The sequence below is a fragment of the Cervus elaphus genome, chromosome 23 (assembly GCF_910594005.1).
Source record: "Cervus elaphus chromosome 23, mCerEla1.1, whole genome shotgun sequence".
Lineage (NCBI taxonomy): Eukaryota > Metazoa > Chordata > Mammalia > Artiodactyla > Cervidae > Cervus > Cervus elaphus.
The window spans coordinates 35,542,161-35,566,379 of record NC_057837.1 but is presented as its reverse complement, the minus strand read 5'-3'; the positions used below and the strand labels follow the sequence as shown (position 1 = coordinate 35,566,379).

General features: G+C 41.7%; 1 protein-coding gene across 5 annotated transcripts in view; it reads right to left on the bottom strand.

Moving 5' to 3' along the window:
- Window positions 1-241: 241 nt before the first annotated feature.
- Window positions 242-24,219, bottom strand: part of MAP3K8 (mitogen-activated protein kinase kinase kinase 8) — a 34,536-nt gene continuing 10,558 nt past the window's right edge. For all 5 annotated transcript variants that reach the window (XM_043884464.1, XM_043884465.1, XM_043884468.1 and 2 more), the window contains 7 exons: window positions 21,450-21,811; window positions 12,976-13,143; window positions 10,303-10,564; window positions 8,691-8,797; window positions 3,794-3,946; window positions 2,839-3,085; window positions 242-1,373 (listed from right to left, as the gene is read on the bottom strand). In XM_043884464.1, coding sequence (XP_043740399.1) covers window positions 1,243-1,373; window positions 2,839-3,085; window positions 3,794-3,946; window positions 8,691-8,797; window positions 10,303-10,564; window positions 12,976-13,143; window positions 21,450-21,811 — 1,430 coding nt within the window. In that variant the 3' untranslated portion in view covers window positions 242-1,242. The remainder of the gene's footprint in view (window positions 1,374-2,838; window positions 3,086-3,793; window positions 3,947-8,690; window positions 8,798-10,302; window positions 10,565-12,975; window positions 13,144-21,449; window positions 21,812-24,219) is intronic.

The window sequence follows — 24,219 nt, the reverse complement described above, 5'->3', positions numbered from 1 at the left end:
ACCACAGTGAGAGTTATTTCTCAAGCACGATGTGCCGAAAGTACACAATCCAGATGACAATCCAGATGACAGCTATGGCTTCACACAGCAGCAAGAGCAGAGATGCCCACATACAACATGCAAAGCTCCCAAAGCTCTCGGGAACTTCTGGCCTCCTCATGGCACACGTTCTCCTCCAGGTTCAATGCCAACCCCTAAAACCCATCCCTGGGCCAGTTGAGAATCACACTCTTTACAAGACTTCAGGCAAAATACTGAATTTATTCAGCTGATTTGACAGGTCATGTTGGATAAAAGTATCATTTTCATTTGCATGATGTAAAAACATACTTGGAATACTCACATACACTACAGTGTTAAAAATATATATGTATGAAAGATTCGTGAAGGCATTTGATATAAAACATACACAGTATGCTATTTTAATATACAAACGCTTTCAAGAAAATAGAGAAGTAAGACTTATAAAAGTAGCATCATTAAGAATTTATAAATGTTCCATTTTTCTTAAAGGTCACATTCTCATCCTTTGGGATGTACAAACATTATGTGGTTTAACACAGTTTTATCCACATTCAAAACATCATGTTTCAAATGTCTGAAGCATAGCATGTACAGTACAAAATGTTTCCATAGGAACTGAACCAAACCTGTCACTAGTGGCAGCGGTCACATGGCTCCCAATTCATCGGTTAGCCATTTTTAAGACACTAGTTCAGCTTATCGCTATAATATTCAAGTTGTTCTATTTACCCCAAATATAAAGACTTTCATTTCTATCAGCATTTATAGACAAAGGCTTGAAGAGTTATTGTACAATATACACCAATATACACCATATATACACTGAGTTAAAAGAAGTTCCCTTAGTTAAATTATTAATAGAACCAAGAACAGTCATTGTAGGCTAATATATTATTCTTGTGATTGGTATTCTTAAAATTTTGAGCAAAGTGCACAGTGGATGGAATCAGTCACTGAGAAATGATCCTTCCGTGAACTCTCAGCTTCCTTAGAGTCAGGCATACCACCTGAGAAATGAGAACTTTCCAGCCTAGTGGGCCAAGGGTAGCTTCACACATCAACACACAGGAGTCACATGGAGTCACATTCATGAGTCGGAGGAGCCCAGCCAATAAAAATACAATTCCCTCGACGGAGACCCTGTGCAGAGTCAGCAGAATCAGCTTCCCAGAGATCTATGAATATTGAGTTCTAATTCAGGGCAAACGCCACCAGCCATTAGCCATACTCTAGGGTCGGTGGACCCCGGACAAGGTTGAAATAGCCAGCAAGGGCCCCAAGGTCTATGTAGAGAGAACGCTGCCTCTTTAGCATCTCCGATTCCTCAGTACTCCCAGTGCATGAAGAGTCTGAAAAAGGAAACATTGAAAAAATAAAATAAGTGATCAGGGGACATGTTCAATAATAGATGCCTGTTCCCTCAACTTAACAAAAACAACAAACTTTGGGCCTAACGGAACAGCATTCAAACTCTGTTGAATTATTACTAAAAAGCCATAGTATTGGGGGCTTCCCCGGTGGTCAAGTGGTTGAAACTCTGCCTGCCTGTGCAGGGGCTGTGGGTTCGGTTCCTGGTTGGGGAACTAAGATCCCACATGCTTCAGGCTGCATTTCTGGCTGCAGCCAAAATTTTTTTAAAAGCCATAGAGTTGAACATGATGGGCTAGTTTATGGGATACAGCACAGACAAAAGAATTTAGAAAAGAGTCAACCACCACAAAAAATTAGCTGGAAATCCTGGCACATTTTCCAACATCCCAGACAATTCTTTTCAAATGCAGGAAAGTCAGATAAGAAGCTGAGAAATGCAAATAAGCATTCCAGGCTTGACATCTGGGTTTGGACCCAAATACATTTAGAACATCACAGATTTCATAATAAAAACAGAAACCCTTCTTCATGCATATCCAATGTTCCTGGAATGTGTATCGTTTTTCCTAAATGGGAAAGTTTCACAGCTGGAAGAGAGATTTTTGAGCAGAGGAAGACAGAAATGCAGGTTGCCTTCAAATTCAATATTTTATCAGTGCTGTGATGTTTCCAACCAACAGCTGGCATAGTTTACCATAACTGCATTATACAGAGTTCCACTCTTTGCCAACAGCAAAATTGTCATGCTTGGTCTATTTTTAAAAGCAAACACTCTTCTCTGTTGCAAAAGAAAGCAAGGCAGAGGTAATTCTCAAAGACAGTGTTACCTCCATCTGCACTGGAAACCAGTTAGGCTTGCTGGTAAATTAGCCAATTTTTTTTTAAATTATGACTTTTTTTTTGCCACAACCCATGGCTTGCAAGATCCTAGTTCCCCCATCAGGAATCAAATTCATGCCCACTGCAGTGGAAGCATGGAATCTTGACTACTGGACTGCCAAGGAATTCCCAGCTAATTTTTTCTTTCTTTTTTTTTGGTATATGCTTTTGCCAACATTCTTGCTAAAATCTCTCCAACGACTTATAGCATGCAGGAAGTTACTTCAGTTTCTTTTTTAATTTTATTTAAGTCAAGTTGATTGACAATATTAATTTCTGCTGTACAGAAAATTCAGTTATATATATATGTATATGTGTGTGTGTGTATATATATATATATATATACTTTTTCATATTCTTTTCCATTATGCTTTATCACAGGATATTGAGTATAGGTTCCTGCACTATACAGTAGGACCTTGTTGTTACCCATCCTACATATACTAGTTTGCATCTGCTAATACTATTTTTTTTTCCAGGCATGTTCATGAGTTCTATAAGAAGGTGGATGGAGACAGAAAAAGAAGGGAAGCCAGGGCACTGCACACCGCAGGGTGTCCATACCGGCAATGTTCTCAGGAAGCTCCAACTCCTTCCGGCTCAGCAGCCGCTTCCGCTCAAAGAGAGCAGAGTCCAGACTCTGACAGCGGGGTTGATCCTCCCTGGAGGGGTTCAGCGCCTCATGTTTCAGTAGGTCTGCTGCCCTAGGCCGGTGATTGGGGTTCCTCTCCAGAGCAGCCTCAATCAGCTCTCTCATACCAGGACTGCAGTCCTCAGCAATATCTTCCAAAGGAGGTGCTTGCTTGTGAATCTGTGAACAAACCAGCTCTCTTAGCATCAATGGCATGAACATATACCCTCGACAGGACAGGTATTCTAGTTACAAGACCCGGAAAGTCTTTTGTTTTGAAGTGAATACAGCGCATAGCCTTCGGTAACATTTCCTAAGGACACTGAGTGAAACCCATCTTTTGGTTAAAAGCAGTCAGAGATAAACACTTGAGGTCTGAATACACGGCTTTCCATAGGAGCAATGCCCAAAGGTCCCTGTGCAGAAACCGGGAAGCGCCTGCCTCTCAATTTCTCTATAGTCAAAGGAGGTGGGGGGGGCGCTGTGTGTTTCACTATGTGCCAGGCTAGGGTAGGGGATCTAGAACCTAGTACCTTCTTTCTGGGAAATGTTCAAAGAACATATACATCTTCCTCAGTTCAATGATTTATGCTACTCTGATGTTTTTCAGTGGCATCGTGTGTAACAGCATAGCAAATAATTTCTGCCTGGGCACAGCTGGGTGGGTTTCCACAGGGTGATCCCTCCATGTGGGAGAGTTAGGGTTATACTAAGCCTAGTACATGGTCAGCATACCATGGTTAGCATGCTGAGCATATACTAGTGTTACCATAGAGGACGATGGTCATACTTCACCATCATCAGATGTGTGTACTATCAGAGAGAGAGCAGCTCTCCTGAGCAGGTGAGATGCTCCAACCCCACCCTCCCCGCATCGTCACCACTTACTATGTACAGGTAGGAGGGGTAGGCGGAGCGCGGGTAACGCTTCACCCAGGGCGGGGTGCCCGTCTGCATGTGGATGAGAGTAGCCCCCAGGCTGTAGATGTCTGCTTTGGTGGAATGGCCCCTGCAGAGGATCACCTCCGGACTCATGTAAATCTGAAAGAGAAGCAGGAAGGTCAGTCTGACCCCCTCATGGGTCTAGGCACCATTTCCCTAACCCAGTTCTGGTAGCTGGCACATGCCCCTCGCTGTATCCACTGCACACTTCGTCCCTTGAGAACAGCATGTCACTGCTGTGTTCCCTTCAGCAAAGGAGTAGCACTGGCCCGTGGGCACTCAGGCAGCTTCACCCTGCAGCCTCACAGCACGTCTCCCCACGGACTCAACACAAGGCAGCAAACTAGCCATGGCTGAGAACACATCTGGCACTCCCACTCAAAGTTCTGCGAAGCAAGGATCGATGTTTCCTGTTCCTACTAAAACACCAATTCCTTTTGCATTTCAATGGACACTAAAATACACGTCCTCATTTCATGTTTGGCATTCAAATGCCAAACAGATAATTATCTTCAGTCATCAAAAGCAGCAGAGGTCCCCAGAGTATCAACACCGACTACACAGAAGAGAAGAATTTAAAGTGTAACACTGGAGGACTTCCCTGGTGGTACAGTGGATAAGAATCTGCCAGCCAATGCAAGGGACACGGGTTTGATCCCCAGTCTGCGAAGATTCCACACGCTTCAGAGCAACTGGGTCTGTGTGCTGTAACTACACAGCCACATGCTGCAACTACTGAAAAGCCCATGCACCCTAGAGCCTGTGTTCCATAATAAGAGAGAAGCCACTGCAATGAGAAGCCCACGCACTGCAACTAGAGAAAGCCCCTGTGCAGCAACAGAGACCCAGAGCAGCCCCCAAAAAAATAAAGTGCAATATTGGAAAAGTGATCCTAGTGGGTCATTTCTATGAACCTCTTCTTATTTCTACCTACCAGGGAGCCCAATGACTAAATACTAAAGGCAGGCCATGTTCACATTGTGCAAGTTGGTTTTATGAGCCAATGCTGGAAAAGGAGGGCTTGTTTTAGAAGCAGTTTCCCTAAGCAGTGTGTGTTTCTAAAAGAGAAAAAGAGCAAACACCAGTGACCTGTCTTCATGGCTGGTACAGGTACAGTGCAGTTCCTACCCTCACCATCAATATTTAGCTTTAACAACTTTGGATGCTGCCATGAATGTGGGGGTGGGGGGGTGGTGAGTATTCCCAGAATACATTTCAGAGTAAATAAAGAAAGAACTGGCTTACAAAAACTGGGGAAATTGCCCAGTTTCCCCACCTCACTTGCCTCAAGTACTTCCTACAACACACTTCCGGGCTGCCTGGGCTTGGTTCTTTACTAGGTTTTTTTCTCTCTCTCTCTCTCCTTGGACTTTCTTACTAAATAAAATCGCAAAGTTGAGCAACACACTCAGTGGTCAGGACAACTGTTAACAGAGGTGCCTGCCTCCCCTCCCGGCCACCCCGGCGACTCTCCTAAGCAAGGATTAGGCAAAGTGTTACGGCTGGTGTCACCAGCGGCAGCTGTGAGCCTGGGGCCCTGGAGGGGCTGTGGGGTGGCGTGTGGTGGGGGCAGATACCTTGCCCAGAGCCCCATGGCTCCCAGTTCCTGACTCCTTAAGCTCTAGGGAGCCACAGTAGCAGGTCATGGGGTCAAGGGCACTTCCTGAAACAGGCCTGGGGGGAACCCAAGTCAGGCTCTCTGGGGGTTGTGCACCCTTAGCTGTGGACCCAGGAGCCTAAAGCTCGGCGGGGTCGGGGGGAGGGATGTCAAGGCCTTCACCTCCTAACACATTTATTACAAAGGGGAGACTCTGTGTGTGTGTGCGTGTGTGTGTGTGTCCCCACGTACTTGATGATGATATGTGACCTTATGTAAGAACTTTACAAAAGGAACAAGGCTATGAAGGGAACTCTAATTACTTATTCACATTCATTATTTCTTCTCTCTCTGTACCAGGGAATTCCAAAACAATAGTTTAAAGATAGGCTGGATTAACCCTGTGTAAGTGCATCACATGGCATGGTTACAAGATCATGCCCCGAACAGGCAGGCCACGAGTGACCAGTGTCTGTATTTGGAAGCTCGGCTGGGGGGTTCGGAAGTTAATCTGATCAAACTGAATGATCAAGTTCTAATGGAAGGTGAATCTGCACGGCTGACCCTGACTAATGATACCTTTCTTCTTGCTCTTTGAGGATGAGGGGTCAAAACAAGTTTTCTGAGAAGTGACCTGTACACCTCAACTCATCAGCACACTTCCTACCACACTTCAATCACAAGTGCCAGACATACAGTAAACAAACACGGGTGGATCAGAAGAGTTTTTACAGCTAGGAAGGCCAAGGCCAGTTTAGCACTTCATAGAAAGCAATTAACATTTGTGAAAATACTTCAATCCAAACTCCTATTCAGGAATAGACACTGTGTTGCTATCTCGTACTCAAACACATACTCTTCTGATAGAAAATCCCAGAAAGGAGATGTCTTTCTCCAGTTATTGCAAAATGTCCAATTTGATCATCCTGCCGGGAAGAGAAAGGTATTTTCCATCTTTAATACCATAAATAGTTTGTTTCTCAAACTGGCTCCAGGAAAAAAGGGTAGAGTGTCACATATCTGAAGGTCTGACAACTGCCAAAACATGCTGAAGTAGTTCCAAAAAAATCATGTCAGAAGTGTTAAGTCTTATTAGATTTTGTGCTTTGGGGAAGTATTCCCAAGATCTGGAGACTAAAACATGCTTAAAATAAAAGGTCTACAGTTTTGTGAATATTATTTTGCTTGAAGACAACTCTCCAGGATCCTCTCCCAAGTATTTTCCAGAATAAGTTCACTAATAAAAGCAAAACCAAAGATCTCTTCTACTGCCCAAGAAAGTCTGCTTTAAGAGAGTTAAGAAAAGGCTTACACAGCCTGGATGGGAGGAGGGTTTAGGGGAGAATGGATACATGTGTATGTATGGCTGAGTCCCTTCACTATTTACCTGAAACTACCACAGCATTATTAATTGGCTATGCCCCAATACAAATTAAAAAGGTTAAAGTTTGAGGTGGGAAAAAAAAGGATAAAAAAAAAAAGGCTTACAGAATCCCAGCCTAAAATGCAGACAATTCTTTTTGCAACTGCGTGCATGCGTGTACTCTGTCACTTAGTCGTGTCTGACTCTTTGCAACACTTTGGACTATAGCCTACCAGGCTCCTCTGTCCATGGAATTTTTCAGGCAAGAGTACTGGAATGGGTTGCCATTTCCTCCTCCAGGGGATCTTCCCAACCCAGGGATCGAATCCACATCTCCTGCGTCTCCTACATTGCAGGCAGATTCTTTACCGCTGAGCCATAGGAGAAACCCTTGCACTGCAACTGAGTCCAACGCAATACATTTACTAGCTAAACTAAAGGTTATCTTTTGATTAACACCAGGACTGACCTGGTAATCTTGAGGCAAAGATTCACCAACTGCCCCCTCTTCACTTCCTGAGGGCACTTTCAACAGAGAAGGGCATGGGGCTGAGGGGCTCTGATAGCTAAACACCTCATCGTCATGCAGATGGGCCAGGAAGGCAGATTCTACCCCCATGTACCTTCCCAGATGCAACCAACCCCATACCCATCATAACTGACTGTGAACTAAATGGCTGGTCCTTTATTAATAATCCAGGTAAATTTAAAATAGGTCCTAACTCCAGAATGGAGTCCTTGTTGGCTTTGTCTTGGGTTCCATCCCTTGCAGGCACAGCAGCCTGAACAATCAGATGTCCAACAGCCACTCACTACATGAATCAACTATGCAGCCTAATGATGTGAATGCTAAATATATTATTTGAAAGCTCGTGAGTGCATTTCTCTGAATCTCATTTAGATTCAGGAAAGTTTTGTTTTTGTTGTTTTCGTTTCACAAATGAGTTGAATATTATAGTAAGCTTATACCTTCAAATTTCTTTCTTTTAAGAGTCCAAGTTCATGTCAATGTATGACAAAACCCAGAGCAATGTTGTGAAGTAATTAGCCTCCAACTAATAAAAATAAATGAAAAAAATAAAAAAATTAAAAAAAAGAGTCAAGCCCCCCCCCCCCAAAAAAAGAGTCCAAGGATTAAAGAGAGGCCTAAAATATCAGATCTCAATAAATGTTGTCCTTAATGATCATGATGATTATGGCTGTAACTGAACCAAAGAAGTAATACTATCATACTGAAAATGTACATATTAGTTACACAGCAGTTAAACCTTAGACTATAGACTCAGAAAAAACTAGATTCGATTCCCTGATCTGTCAGTAGCTGAATAACTTTGGGCACTTTATCTTAACCTCTTCAAGCTTATTTTCTTGTTTTAAAATGGTAATAACAGTATTTCCCTATGATAGTAGTATTGTCAGGATAAAATAATATAATCCAAATAAAGTGTTAAAATGAGCACACGACACAGAGTGAATGCTCATTAAAAACGTTCCCATGATAATAATGATTTAATGTAATGGATTTCTTCCCCTTCTTTGTCCTTTCTGCAGTAATGATAGAACATCTTATTTTTACTGTTGATAAGATATTGCCAGACTGTGCTGGTGGTCCAGTGGTTAAGAATCAGCCATGCAATGCACGGGATGTTGGTTTGATCCCTGGTCAGGGAACTAAGATCACACATACCTCAGGGCAACAAACCCATGTTCCACAACTGCTGAACCTACTGGCTCTGGAGTCTGAGCACCACAACTTGAAAGAAGCCCATGCATCACCACGAAATACCCTGAATGCCACAATTAAGACACAAGGACAGCCAAACATAAATAAATACTTAAAAAAAAAAAAAAGCTATTGCCCATTTTCGGATGAACATAATTACCTCTGTTCCACGGAGGTCCTTAGGAAAATAGATCTCTTCGGTCATTTGGACACTTAGACCAAAATCCACCAAAACAGCTTTTGTGGACATGAAAACAATGTTGCTAGCTATAAAGAGATGAGAAATTTTAGTAAAAAATTGTGTATCTATCCATAAACAAGATGGAAACATTATTTAAATTGTGTTGCAAATAAAGATACATTGAAATGCTTCCTTTATTGAAATGAGTGCATTATATTCAAAAGGAAAGGTGAATGTGGGTGTGAGTTTAGGTAAAAATCACTGCAGATTTGTCAAGAATTCAGTCAAAGTGGATATAAATGAAGGTAGTCACTAATAATCCTCAAATTACAATAGCCAAGACATGGAAACAAGCTAAGCATCTATCAATGGATGAATGGATAAAGAAGGTTTATACATATGCAAATTTTGTGATTAACTATACACATATAAGTTGCCTGATATATATTAATATAATGGGATATTATTCAGCCATAAAAAAGAAGGAAATCTTGCTATTTGTGACAACATGGATGAACCTTGATGGCTAAATAAGTCAGACAGAGAAAGACAAATCCCATACTATCTAACTTTTATGAGGAGTCTAAAAAAGAAAAAAGCAAGCAAACATAGAAACACTTAACAAAGTGGGTACCAGGGGTGGGGGCAAAGAGAATTTGGGATGCTGGTAAAAAGGGTACAAACTTCCAGTAACGAGATAAAAAACTTCTGGGACTATATGTCCAGAAGTAATGTATAGCATGGTGACTATAGTTAAAATTGTTGTTCAGTCGCTAGGTGGTGTCTGACTCTTTGTGACCCCATGGACTGCAGCTCTCCAAGCTCCTCTGTCCTCCACTAACTCCTGGAATTTGTTCAAATTCATGTCCACTGAGTCAGTGATGCTATCTAACCACTTCATTCTCTGCCACCCCCTTCCCCTTTTGCCTTCACTCCTTCCCGGCATCAGGGTATTTTCCAGTACTGAATGGTACTGGAAATTTGGTATGGTATTTTTGTAAGTTGCACCTTTTAAAAGTTGTCACCACACAAAAAAATTATAAATACATGAGATGGATGATGTGTTAACTAATCTTATCATAATAATCATTTTGTAATATATACGTGTATCAAATTACTACATTGTACATCTTAAACATATGTTATATTGTCAATTATTTCTCAATAAAGGTGAAAAATACTTTTTATCTTTTGTATACTGTGTACTATCATCAAGCCACTTTCTGAAATAAAAAGTAAAATACCCAACTTTTCTCAGTACGAGTTTTGCTAGCCCAATTTATGCTTAGATATTGATCTCTCCTATGGACTCCCCACAATCTCTTACTCTTAGAAACCAGTCAGGCTCATGCTTAGTTGCTCAGTTGTCTACGACTCTTTGCAACCCCATGGACTGCCAGGCTCCTCTGTCCATGGAATTTTCCAGGCAAGAATACTAGAGTGGTTGCCATTTCCTTCTCCAGGGGATACTACTGACCCACGGGCAGTCCTCATGCCATCAAGGACCTTCATATTGAACAGAAGAGCCCATCTGCCTAAAGTCCAACTAGTCTGTGTAAGCCAAAAAGGGACACATCCAAAGATAACTCACGTTTAATGTCATGGTGGATCACTTTCTTTGAGTGCAGAAAATCAAGTCCCTTGAGAACATGTTTTGTCACCCAAATAATCTCAAATTCTCTCATGGGTCCACAGCTCTCCAGTTTCTCCAGGACAGACCCTCCTTCGCCTGCTTCCATGAAGAGGTGGACAGTTTCACCCCATAGAACGGCGCCATATAACTCGGCGATGTTCTCGTGCCGGAAGCAAGCCTGGATTTCCACGTCAGACGGCTTAAATTGGTCTACTGGGATCTAGAACACAAAAGCACAAAGAATATCCTCAACAACCCCAGGATAATGAAAAATATACACAATATAGGTCAACTTACAAACCAGAAGGCAAACAAATGCCCTCAAGGATACTCTGATGTATTATGAAATTGTACTCCTGAGTAAAGATAATGCTTACTTGGGATCTGCCTTTACATTAACATCTGCATAAGGTGAAAAAATTCAAAATGAGAAAACAAAGGACAAAATAATAAAATACTACTTTCATTTACAGTAGAGACACCCAATGAAAGAATTGTTCATGACTGGCCCAGAGATGGTAATTTCCCATCTGTTATACATGGAATTTCTACGGTACTAGATTTGGGTCATTGTTTTCAGTCTTCCTCGTCACAAAATACTATCTCTAGTTTCACCGTTCATGTTCTAACAATGCATTTAAATAAGCACTGACCATCTATCCTATAGAGAATCAATAGTCATTAATAAAGAAAGAAGTAACTCTTTCATGACAGGAATGCCTCCAAAATAAACTGTTAGATTGAGGTAGGCAAGATGCAGAAATGCACATACTATGTTCCCATTTGTAAAAAACTATTCCACTATATAGACACATGTCCATAGAAATTTTCTGGAAGGACATGTAAGAACCCATTAATGGTAACTGCTGCAAGGAAAGGAGTCTCATTCTTTAGGCTGCATCCTTATGAACTGTTTGGGGTTGTTAATCATCTTAGATGTTTCTCTTTTTTAAGAAAACACACAGCTTAAAAATTAAATATAAGGACTGCAAGGAAAACAAACCCGCAAAGCTATTTGCCATGTCTTTTGTGATAAAACTGAAAAACAGAACATTTTCTGGCCCTAAGAGCTTTAAAAAAATGTCTCTAGATTTCTTTTTTAAACTTGGACATATTTCTTTATAAATGCAACCTTCAAATAACTACTATATTACTTCCTTTTTTCCCTTAATAACAGATGCTCTCGGTTAACCTTTATGGAGGCACAAACGAGGCCCTCACGACGAAAAGAGAGACTGAGATAATAGTGTCATTATTTTCTATTTTGTTTTTTGTTAAATCAAAAGTGAGTCTGTTTAACTGCACTTAAAAAAACTTTAAAGTGGAAGAGACATACACAAAAATGCAAAACTGATTATCACACTCAATGAATTTTCAAGTGAACACACCCATGTAACCACCATGTAGATTAGGAAACAACTTCACCTGCATCCCTGAAACCCCCTGCTGACCCCTACCTATCACCGCTCCCCAGGGACACCCACTAACGGGATTTCCAACAGGTCTGTTTAGTCTTTTGGGCCTTTATAGAGGGTTGGCCAAAACGTTCCTTCAGATTTTTCCATACGATGTAATGGGAAAACCTGAACAAATGTTTTGGCCAACCCAGTATAAATGGAATCTCATAGACCAGATCCTGTTTTGTGTCCAGCTGTTCTAGCTTCACCTAATGTAGATTCATCTACATCATTGCAGTTGTAAGTCATTTCTTCTCTTTGCTGGACAGCATTGCATTATATAAACACACCATATTTCAACATCTGCAAACTTTCCAGTTTGGGGCTATTGCAAACAGTGCTGCTATGGACACTCCAGCACATGGCTTTTGGGGACCGTGGATGCATGCCTACTGGGCAGGCACCTGCAGGAGTGGAATTGCTGGGTCACAGGGTATGTGTCTGCTCACTTTGGTAAATCAGGCCAGTCTTCCAAAGTGGGGGCACCTCAGCAGGTGCTTAATGTTTAATAAGAAGAGATGGGGTGTCTTCAATACTGGTCTATTTAAGCACCAGGACTTCCCTGGTGGTTCAGTGGCTAAGACTCCACGCAGCCAATGCAGGGGGCCCAGGTTTGATTCCTGGTTGGGAACTAGATCCAGGATGCTGCAACTAAGAGTCCATGCCAAAGCGAAGATCCCACATGCTGCAGCTAAGACCCAGTGCAGCCAAACTAAATAAATAAGTAAATATTTTAAACATAAATAAATAAATTCAGCCCTTTAATCTGTAGTCCTGAGGAGTCTTGTGGCTTTCCGAACAGTGCCTACTTCCCTGCCCAGTCCCCTCCCCTGTGGGTGAGATTAAAAACAGCAGCAAATAAATTTGCTCTTGCAGGAGAGCTTCCCTCCCCCATCCCACCACAAGAAGGATGCAGGCATCCAAGCTGGCACTAAGTAAGCTAGTACCTTCTTTTTTATCAGCGCAAACTGACTAAACTCAACTATTGTACTTAAGTAGACTTGGGGATTAAATGACCCCAGGTAGGAAGCCTATCTATAAAACAGAGATGCTCTGTTGGACTGAGCACCCTCAAACAAGAAGCAGTCAAAGGGCAGCCGGCTTTGTGTAAAGAAACACACAAAAGCCCCAACACCAACACTCAGGGCAATGTGTCTGGTTATGAAGTACATACCAATTTACATGCCATCCTTTTCTTAGTCTTTATATCTTGTGCTAAGTACACTTTCCCAAATGCCCCCCGAGGAATGAAATCGGAGCCAATGTTCCTGTAGGTCAGCTTCCAAGGGATGAGCAGAACATCAGAGTCTATTTGGTAGCGTCCATTCTGAGGAGTGATTACCTACAACAAAGCAAACACGCAGGAAGGTGAGAATTTCAGCAAGGTTCTCTTCCAAGACCCACCCTTCAGGAACTGGTTGTGTTAGAAGACATTCTTACACGCAGTGTTAAAAATGAATGTCACTGTATGTAATCCTAACAGTGTACAGAGGCTATATTTAGAGCTTCAGCAAGACAGAGAAAGCATGTCACAGAAACACGTCACTGGCCAGACCTGATCATATTTCTATCTGCATGTGAGTAATTCATTGCGAAAGAGAACTTTAAAAATGGTTTATCTAAGGCACCCTGATTGTTGTGACCAAAAGGCTGAAAATAAAGATTGCAGAAATGTAAACTGTACACGCAAGCTGACTGGTTTCCAATTAAAATGTGCTAACCTGTCAGTCTGCATAACTATTACTCAGAGATGATGCACTCAGAGAGAGTGCGGAAATGAACCGATGGATCACAGAGGATTCTGGAAAACAATGTGTTTTGCCAGAGCTGTAAGTTGACATAAATAAAGCAAAGGCAGAATTATCTCTCATCTACTCACTCATTTAATGTTTACTGAGGGCATGATATGTGCCAGGCTCTATGTTTGGTGCTGAGAAGGCAAGAACAAGAGACAGACAGTCCCTGAGCTGTCAGGGTTCACGAGTCAGCAGACACTTTTAACAAGAGGTCTGAAAGACAGCTGACTCAAAAACTGAGAGCAACAACCTAAAGAAGATGTGGTACACATACGCAATGGAATACTACTCAGCCATGAAAAAGAACGAAGCCATGCCATTTGCAGCAACACGGATAGACCTAGGGATGATACAAAGTGAAGTCAAACAGAGAAAGACAAACACCACATGATATCTGGAGAAGGAAATGGCAGCCCACTCCAGTACTCTTGCCTGGAAAACCCCATAGACAAAGAAGCCTGGTAGGCTACTGTCCATGGGGTCGCAAAGAGTCAGACACGACTGAGCAACTTCATTTCATTTTCATATCATTTACATGTGGAAACTTTAAAAAAAGATACAAATGAACTCATATACAAAGCAGAAAAAAAACTTATGGCTACCAAGGGGAAATGGGAGAGGATAAATTAGGAGTTTGGGATTAACATACACACACTACGATATATAAAATAGATAACCAACAAGGACCTACTGTATAGCAAAGGAAACTCCACTCAATATTTGGCAATAATCTACAACAGAAAAGAATCTAAAAAAGAATGTACAGCATAACTGAAACAGTTGGCTGCATACCTGAAATGAATCCAACATTGTAAATCAACTCAAATAAATAAATAAAAATAATAACTAAAAAATTAAGAGAGATATCTTGATAGCAGTATGGGTTATAAGGGTATGTACCCATGTCAAAACTCATCAAACTGGATGTTAAAGATCTTTGTATCCTATGTGTATGTGTTAGTCACTCAGTCATGTCTGACTCTTTGTGACCCCATGGACTATATATAGCCTGCCATGCTCCATTGTCCATGAAATTCTCCAGCCAAGAATACTGGAGTGGGTGGCCACTTCCTTCTCCAGGGGATCTTCCTGACTGAGGGATTAAACCTGTGTCTCCTGCACTGCAAGCAGATTCTTTACCATCTGAGCCACCAGGGAAGCCCTCTGTGTATTCTACTGCATAGAAAGTCTATCTCAATTTTTAAACAGTGAAAAATTAAAGGAAGAATTAATAATACTTAAAATGAAAACAAGTTAATAAGACAGTTCATGAGAGAGGTGACCTGGAGCACATTCCTTTAAAAAAAAAAAATTGTGTAAAATATTTTTCAAGGTCTAGAATCTCAAAAATACAGGTTTTACCTATAAATCATTAGTAATATTATGACTTCAGATTATGAATTCAGGAATTATGAGACTATCAAAGTGACACAAAGTTATTTCAAGAACGGAAGAGGCTGCAGGGGAATGCGGATCACGTGGGGAGAGAAGATAGCGATTCATCTCCAGACCCGCTGGGCTGCTCACACGACCCTGCTCCGGGAACAACCCTGGTGACCATAAGGGTTATTCACTCAGGACCCATTATTACTAATCGTAGCTACACCCCACAGACATGCACACTATTAGTCAGGAATGAAGCAGAGAAAGATGCTAATACTTAGAAATGTGAAGTTACTGACACTCAAAACTTTAGCATTTACTGAGCATGGCCGCCGTGCAAGAGGGACCATAACTAAGCAGAGACCACGGTCTTGCCAAGTTTGAAATATGACCTCATTTCAAGAAGCGTCACCTCAAGTTCCTGGAGGCCACTTCTACAGGAGGCTGGGGATATGGTGGGTTTAGTCCTCAAGACAGAACCGTGCCCTCGGCACCAGCTGCACTGGCTTTACTGCCTCTTCCTTGTTATTAAACATTTACATATCCAATTGCTCTTGATTCTCCAGGGCTCACTTCAGGGTTTAAGCAGCCTTCAGAAAAAAAAATGTTACTTTTTTTTAGGTTTGGTTTCGTTTTTTTTTTTAATCACTGAAGTATAGTTGATTTACAATGTTGTGTTAGTTTCAGGGGTTCAGCATAGCGATTCAGTTACATAAACACATATATATTCTTTTTGAGGTTCTTTTCCATTATAAGTTATTACAAGATACTGAGTAGAATTCCCTGTGCAGTATGGCGGGTCCTTGTTGTTTCTCTATTTTATATGTAGCAGTTTGTACATGCTAACCCCAAACTCCTAACTTCTCCCTTTCCCCTCACCTTTCTCCTTCTGTAACCATATGTTTGTTCTCGATGTCTGTGAGTCTGTTTCTATTTTGTAAATAAGTTCCTTGGTATGATGTTTTTAGATTCCACATATACGTGACATCATGGGATATTTGTCTTTGTCTGGCTTCACTTGGAAGTTTTACTTTTGTTCAACTCAAATCTGCTTTAACCCACTCTGACCCAGTGTCCTCTTAGCTGAGAGGATGAGGGTAATAATACTAGCCATCTGCTGAGTGCTAGCTCTGGGCCAGGCACTGTGCTGAGTACTTCACACACTAACACATCAGGTTCGCATACGTCTGTGATGTAAGGACTCTCTTTATCTCCACTTAGAGATGAAGAAACTGACTTGAAGAGGTTAAGAACTCAGTAGGCAGTGACAGAGTCAGGTCTGTCTGACCTCAAGCCACAGCTCCTATTCTTTAGATAAGAGTCTTCAGTTTTCCAGAGGTTGTAATTAAAGTTGAACCCAGTGACCAAATGCCTAATTTATACTCCACTGAGATGGCTTGGACTTCTCCTCTTTAGATCAAATACTGCAGTTCCTTCACCCCAGTTTACCATTCCCCCACGTTCTTCTCTGAACGCCCTGAGAGTTCTCCAGGCCACCTCTGATGACAGACCCTGAACGTGCAGGGTGACATACAAGTGTTGGCTAGTATGTGGTTCTGCAAAGTCCTCGGATCTTTCCAAGCCCTAGACCTTCCCTATCTGGGTTTGAAATATTTTTCCCCTTTTTCTTCTTTCTAGCAGCCTAAGTAGATAATCTTCTGGAAATCTCTGTTGTCCATTATCTCTGTCAACTCTTCCATGTACTAAAGCCACATTCAAGTGCAGACATTGGAGGCATGCTGTCCGTGTGTGTGTGTGTGTGCTCAGTCACCCAGTCATGTTCAACTTTTTGCAACGCCATGGACTGTCACCGCCAAGCTCCTCTGTCCATGAGATTCTCCAGGCAAGAATACTGGAGTGGTTTGCTATTTCCTTCACCAGGAGATCTTCCTGACCCAGGGATCAAACCCCCATCCCCTGTGTCTCCTGCATTCACAAGCGAATTCTTTACCACTGCATCACCTGGGAAGCCCCTATGCTATCCATTTACTCATCCCGATCACTGCCATTGGCATGACACATCGCCAGCCCAGAAACAGCATTTGAGTAGGTAAGTCAGTGAGAATGATTCCACAAGGGTGATGTGGTAGCTAGAAAATGGATATGACCTTGGGCTACATGAAGAGAGACGAGGGATCTAGAACAAAGGCCAAGCTGGCTCTGTGCTCCCCTGCTGGTCCCACAGCAAAGGGGCAGCCAGGTTCAAGCGCGGGGCTGTAAGATGGGTACTGGCTGGGGCCTGTGCACGAGGAGGGGCAGGCACAGCCAGGGCTGATGGGGAGAGAAGAGGGAAGACGTGGGGGACGAGGGAAGAAGAGGGAACACGTGCAGTTTTGCAAACACTGGGAGGACTGTCGTAAGGAAGGAGAGTGACAACCACAAAGGCCTGTGTCCTTTCAACACTCTCAATGTGCACACAGACCACTTGCAATTATTTGACCCCAAACAACCATGTGGAGTGAATGTGGCCATTTACCCATTTTACAAATGAGTGAATGGAGGCATGGAGGTTGTAGTAGCTGGCGTGGGGTCACCTACTCCATTTCAGAGCTGAGATACACGCCAGGCACTTGAACTCAGGGGTCTGCTCTCTTCACCACTACTCATCATATATGTATGAGTCATCCCATTTTTATGGCCAAGAAGTAGGGCTAGGACTAAGGGCGCTCAGAGATAAATGCTTGTGCCATCTAAGGAAGGACTTCTCTGCAATCAGTTGGCCTGATATGACGATATATGCCCCAGAATATGATGCATGCTTCGTCACAGGTTTCCAAGCAAAGGCCAAAATGCCCCAGCAATTATTGGAGATGATGAATGGGGTGAGCCAAGCCTCAGAGAGAGAGCTTGATTCAAGTATATTTAAGGTTTTTTTTAAGACTGAGAAGCCAGGAATCCATGACTAAGCCCAGAGGAGCAGCACTCAGCATCACACACCCACACCTCTGAGCGAGCTCCTTGGGGATCTTCAGCTTCCCAATAATCACGCAAGAGTTGAGTGTTGAGAACCCATTTTAGGCTACTCATCCCCAGATGTGGGTGAGAGTTGGTCTAGATTATAGGTAACTTGTAGCACCCTCATACAAAGCAATCCCTGGCTTAGTCTCCTCAAGTTTCTTCCCCAGGTCCTGTGGATGTTGGAGGGATCTTTATAAATATTATTTTTAGGAAAACAGCAGATACCTGCACACACATGCAGACCACTGTTTCACATGCCTGTGCTTCAGGTTATTTTTGTATTCCTGGGCCCTCCACCCCGTCTAATTCCATGGTGCTGTGATTGTCGGTTGCCAGCAACACACCATGTATCTATGCCTCCAATCTCACCATCTGGAACATTCTCTGCTCTCCATCCCCTTCATCTGGCTGATTCCAACTCAGTAATTAAAACATCACTTCCTCTTGGGGGGAATTCCCCTGGCAAGGCAGTAGTTAGGACTCAGCAGTTCTACTCCACCAGGGCCCAGGGTTCAATCCCTGGTTGGGGAACTAAGATTCAGTTTGCAGAATCTTAGTTCTGCAAATTGCATGGTGTGGCCAAAAACAAGGGGGGAAAAATTCTTTTTTAATTCCTCTTGGAGGCCTCTCTGATATCAAGGCCTCATGGTTATGTGAGGTATCTTGCCTGACCATTCCCCTGATCAGGGTGTAGCTGTATTGAGAAATATTACACTGCATTATGATTACATGTTTACTTGCCTCCTTCAGCACGCAGAAAGCGACCAGGAAACACAGATTGTATTTCTAGCACCTGAAAAAGCATCTCATGCTCTGTAGATATTTGAGCTCTGTCTAGCAAACAAATGGACAAATCCTGGAAGGAGAGCATATGGTCCATTTGAAGGTACACTTGGAACCAATGTGTTTAGTAGATGATTAGCCATCATCTTGTAAAACAGAGAAACAGAATTTCCCCGAATTCCCTTCCGTACATTCCCAATTCTATGGCCCATCTCTCATCAGTCTGATTGGCCAGGGGAAAGAAGGGAAGTCTCTACATATTTACAAGCAAAAACAATGTGTTTATTCTGTATGGTTTCCTTTAAAATAGTCATTTTAACAAGTAAGTATGCAAAAAAACCCCACATAAACCATTATGTTTCTGATCATAGACATATATGTTATTTTGAACCAGAGTTCTCCAGCTGTATTTTAGCTAAGACAAACAGATATGACCCCTAGTTCAAATTATGACTTCCCATGTATGAAAAGAAGTACTCTTCTCAAGACAAAGTTAAGTATCAAATACAGTTTGGCATATCCAGACCAAAGCAAGTTATACAACAATGCAAAACGTAACCTTTACTTTTTTTTTTGTAAAACGTGATTTTGCAATCTTGCTGGCAATTGAGCTATAGGTGAACACAGCTGGCTTCTAACAAAACAATTCTTCATAGCTGACCTAAATCACTGTGTTGTTTTGAACTGAACAAATGTGGTACACAAAAAATAATAATAATAATTAAGTACTTGGTACAGACTCTACTTGTTCAGCACCACCCTCCATATATTAACCATCTCTCCATTTATATGCACCAAAGGAAACTGAGGTGCTTTCATCATCAGTAAGCATGTTTTGCAAGTTCCCACCCACTCCTTTGAGACTTGTTCTTTTTCAAAAATTAGATCACCTTTAGCCAGCACCTACATTCACCTTTGACACACTAAGAGACCAACCACACCTCAATACATCACCTGATCTTCTATTGTGGCAACTAAGTGTTGTCACAATATTTTGGATTATTTGCATACTTAGCATAACTAAACAAATATATCCCTTGTCATTCATACCTCACCAATTAAAGAGAGAGCATCTCTGGATAACTATTTACTGCCCACAAACTACATTTTTGCAAGAACTGAATTTAGCCAGTATTAATACTATGATGTTTCAAGATGTAACAAAAGAGGATTTTTTGTTACCAAAAATTCAGCCTTCAAAAACGTTAATTAAACAGAACATTCTTTGACATAAATTATAGCAATAATTTTTGGATCTGTGCCCTAAAGCAAAGGAAATAAAAGCAAGAATAAACTAATGGGGCCTAATTAAACCTAAAAACTTTTGCACAGCAAAGGAAACCAAGGACAAAACACAAAGACAACCTACTGAACAGGAGAAAATATTTGCAAATGATACCACCAATAAGGAAAGGATGAATATTCAAAATATACAAATAGTTCCTACAATTCAACATCAAAAAAACAAAAACCCGATTAAAAAATGGGCAGAAGACCTTAACTGACATTTCCCCCAAGAGGATACGCAAATGGCCAACATGCATAGGAAAAGATGTTCAACATCTCTAATCATTGGGAAATGCAGATCAGGACTACAATGAGGTATCACCTCACACCTGTAAGAATGATTATCATCGAAAAGAACACAAATAACGAATGCTGATGAGGATGTGAAGATAAGGGAATCCTCCTACACTGTTGGTGGGAATGCAAATTGGTGCAGCCACTATGGAGGTTTCTCAAAAAACTTAAAAGAGAACCACCATATTCCCTAGCAATTCTACTCTTGGGTATACATCTGAAAAAATGGGAACAATAATTCAATAGACACATGCATCCCAGTGTTCTCAGCAGCATTATTTACAATTGCCAAGAAATGGAAGCAATCTAATCATCTGTCAACACATGAATGGATAAAGAAGATGTGGTATACACACACACACACATACACACACAATGGAATACTACTCAGTCATAAAAAAGGATGGAAATTTTGCCATTTGCAACAACATGGATGGACTTGGAGGGTATTATGCTAAGTGAAATTAAGGCAGACAAACACAAACACTATGATATCACTTATACGTAGAATCTAAAAAAAAAACCAAATTAATAAATATTAAAAAAAAGAAACAGACTCATAGAAAATAAACTAATGGGTAACAGTGGGTAGAGGGAAGGGAAGGGGGTAGAGGATTGAGAGGTATAAACTATTATGTGTAAAATAACCTACAAGGACATACTGTGTAACACAGGAAATATAGCCAATATTTTATAATAATGTACATGGAGTATAACCTTCAAGAATTGTAAATCATTATATTGTACAACTGTAACTTATACAAAATTATACATAAACTATACTATATAAAAAATATATAAAGACAAAGTCTTTATTCCCCTCTCACATGAAAGAGTCTCAAAGCCTTTCTCTTTGACTTAATTGACAAGTGACCTCTTTAGTGCATCATGAAATTAAAATTCATTCTTCTTAATTACCTATTTGTAGAACTACTTCTAAAATATGGAGAAGATTCTTTAAACAGAACTTTTAATGAAGGCTGTTTTTTTTGCAGCCTTCACGTGGAGGTCATTCCTACAGATATTCCATTTTTAAAAACCGTACCTGGCAGCCAGTCTGAACCACATTCAAATCCCACTCAGCATTAAATGTAGCAGGAGTAGGAAGCTGAACACACAGCATTCAACTGATCAGGAAAAAACATACCATATTTAACAAAATTCCAGATTCTTGCGGTCGGCGTCTGTATAAACGCTTCGCAGTGTTGGATATGTGGTTTGCAAAAGCAAGCAAGTCCTCCACGGTCCCGTATCTGACTGAGGACAACCAAGGCCCCTCCTGCCCGCTGAGCAGCAGAGACTCAGACCGCTCCTCCTCGTTGTGGTTACTGTCCTGACACATGGTCAGCAGACTGGGTTCATAAACCGCTGGCTCTTCACTTGCGTAAAGATTTTCCATAATGTCTATCACATCGGACACATTCAAATGCTTCATTAATAAATCGAGTTCTTCTTTGTTGTCACTCCCGGTGCTCATGAACTCCATCACTGTTGGGCTCTCCAGAGAGTCTGCAGAAGAAAGCGCGACTACTTAGTTTACCATGTCTGTATCTGCGATCAATAGGAAACTGACAAGATGGATTGGGGACAGGCTTCTATGTGCCTTTGTTCATAAAATAGGGGCTGCAGCCACAGTGTGTGTGAGGTCAAGTGCACAGCCAGTGAAGAAAGGGACCGGAGATAACCGTTAATCTGGCGCTGACTTTACAGAAGGAAACCTGAGATCCAGTGAACTCACTAGCTACCCACTTACTCACTGAGTTGCTGGCATCAGCTGTAGCTTCTGAAAATAAACGTTCACTAAACCCAAGTGTGAATCTGAGGAGCAGGAGTTGAGGTGCCTGGCTCTTGACAGTTTCCAACCTGCTGCTCTCCCAAAAAGGGCAATCCTTTCTGCATGATCTCTGTGACTTTTAGGCCTTGGGTGAATTTAAAAAGAAAAGAAACTCTCTGGGAATTCCCTGACAGTCCAGTGGTTAGGACTCAGCCCTTTCACCACAGAATCCTGGGTTCAATCCCAGGTCAGGGAATGAAGATTCTTCAAGCCACATGGTGTAGCCAAAGATAAATAAATACATAAAACAAAAATAGAGATACACTTAAAAAAAAAAAAAAAAAAGAAATTCCTTTACCAAATTCAGGAACTAGCTTTGCAAATAAAATTCAGCTCCTGAAGCCAGAAGCATCTCAAATGGATTTTAATCTAAACAAATTTGGTAATGGTAAGTCAAGTTTCAGGAATAATTCTGATGCAAATAAACTTAGAAGAAGACAGCAAACCTCAAATCCTCCTGCTGAGGACGGCTATGAGAAAGAAGATTCTTTTAACCTGTAATCAGCTGTCCCCTCCTATGACCAGAACTCTTTAACAGGACAAAGCATGCATCTCACAGACTCAAGAGGTTTCATTTAACATCTAGATCAATGACTCTCTAGAAGTTGTGGTAAGAGGCCAGGGCAGACAAATCTATCATAAGCAAGACTCAGACAAGGTCAACTAAGTCTGCCTAGCCAAAACTGTGTTTCAGTTCTTATACACACACCAGGAGCCACACTTGGGGATCAGTAAATGAGAAAACGAAGAGAAACGAAGGGTCAACAGTGAGGCTGTAACGCAGGATTTTGGAACAATCCCATCCCAAAGCGTTAAAGATAAAAGGACTTAAGGGACCTAAGAAAATAGAAAGATATGTATGTCTACTTAAACTACTGCACTCCTGGAAGCATCCTCTCTCTGAGATATGTTTCAGGTTCTTAAAAGCACAAGCCTTCAATGCACACAGGGATAAATAAAAACCACAGGCTCCCATCAACCTGGAGCATGCACACCAAATCCAGGGAAAGGGCCACCTGCCCACAAGAGCCAGACCCAGACCTCTTGGTGAATTTCACTGGAGAAATGAACCATGCAATTTTGTGCCATTATTAAGTTACTGGGGGATCAATTTCTGCTCTACAAACAGTGTCTGGGGTAAGAAGGTAAAAGATCCTGCAGTCTGACACCCCACCTAGACTCAGACTGCAGGGGATCCAATCTCTAGCCTCTCCTTTTCTGTCTGCTGATCTTGGGTAAGTACTTTACCCATGGAGCCACCTGCGAAGCCCTCTTTAACCCCACTGCACATCAACGTTCCCCATCTGTAAAATGCAAGTAATAACAGCATGTCCTTCATAGGTGGTTGTGAGGATCAAAGGAGCTCAAGAGCACAAGGTGCTAGGTGCAGAGTCTGGTACACAATAAATCAACTGTGTCTTTTGCAGCTGCTATGATGTGCATGAAAGCAAAGGACCGAGTCTGATTCCTGGCTTTGCAGATACCACAACAGAACTGCTTTCTTATCTGCAAATGGGATGTGGCTACCTATTCCCCCACTTCTTTGCAGCAAGGTTTTAAAGATCGTTTCTAAAATAAGAGACAAAGAAAAAAAAAAGTCAGAAACCTATGAAACGTTTTGATGGCTGTTATCACTGTAGTTGCATCTAGAGAGCAAAGGAAGCCCCCCCCCCCCGCCCCCCAAAACCTAGCGGGTCTTTGAGGAAGACTGATTTAGGCTCTTGGAGTCTGTTGAGTTCTGAAAGGAATTTCTTAGGTTAATGGAGGAACGTTCAACTTGTGTTTCATGGGGCCGTTTAGTTGCAGTTTCTACTTGCAAAATTTACAGAAAAAAAAAAAAGAAATTAAAACAAAAACAGCCCAATTTAGGATCCCACTGGCTAAAAATTTCCAAAGCTGCTGGGTTTACTTCTCAAATGGCTGGCCAGAGAGAAAGTAAAGTTCCCAGGAGTAACAGGGCTAAAGAAAGAGAGAAAAAGGTCCATACAGTTTACAAGTCAGCTGATCCAGAGAGTGGAAAGGCAGGTTTCGGTTCTTAAATTCTGCAGTAAGTCTGGAGCATTTATATGTAAAACCTAAGAGG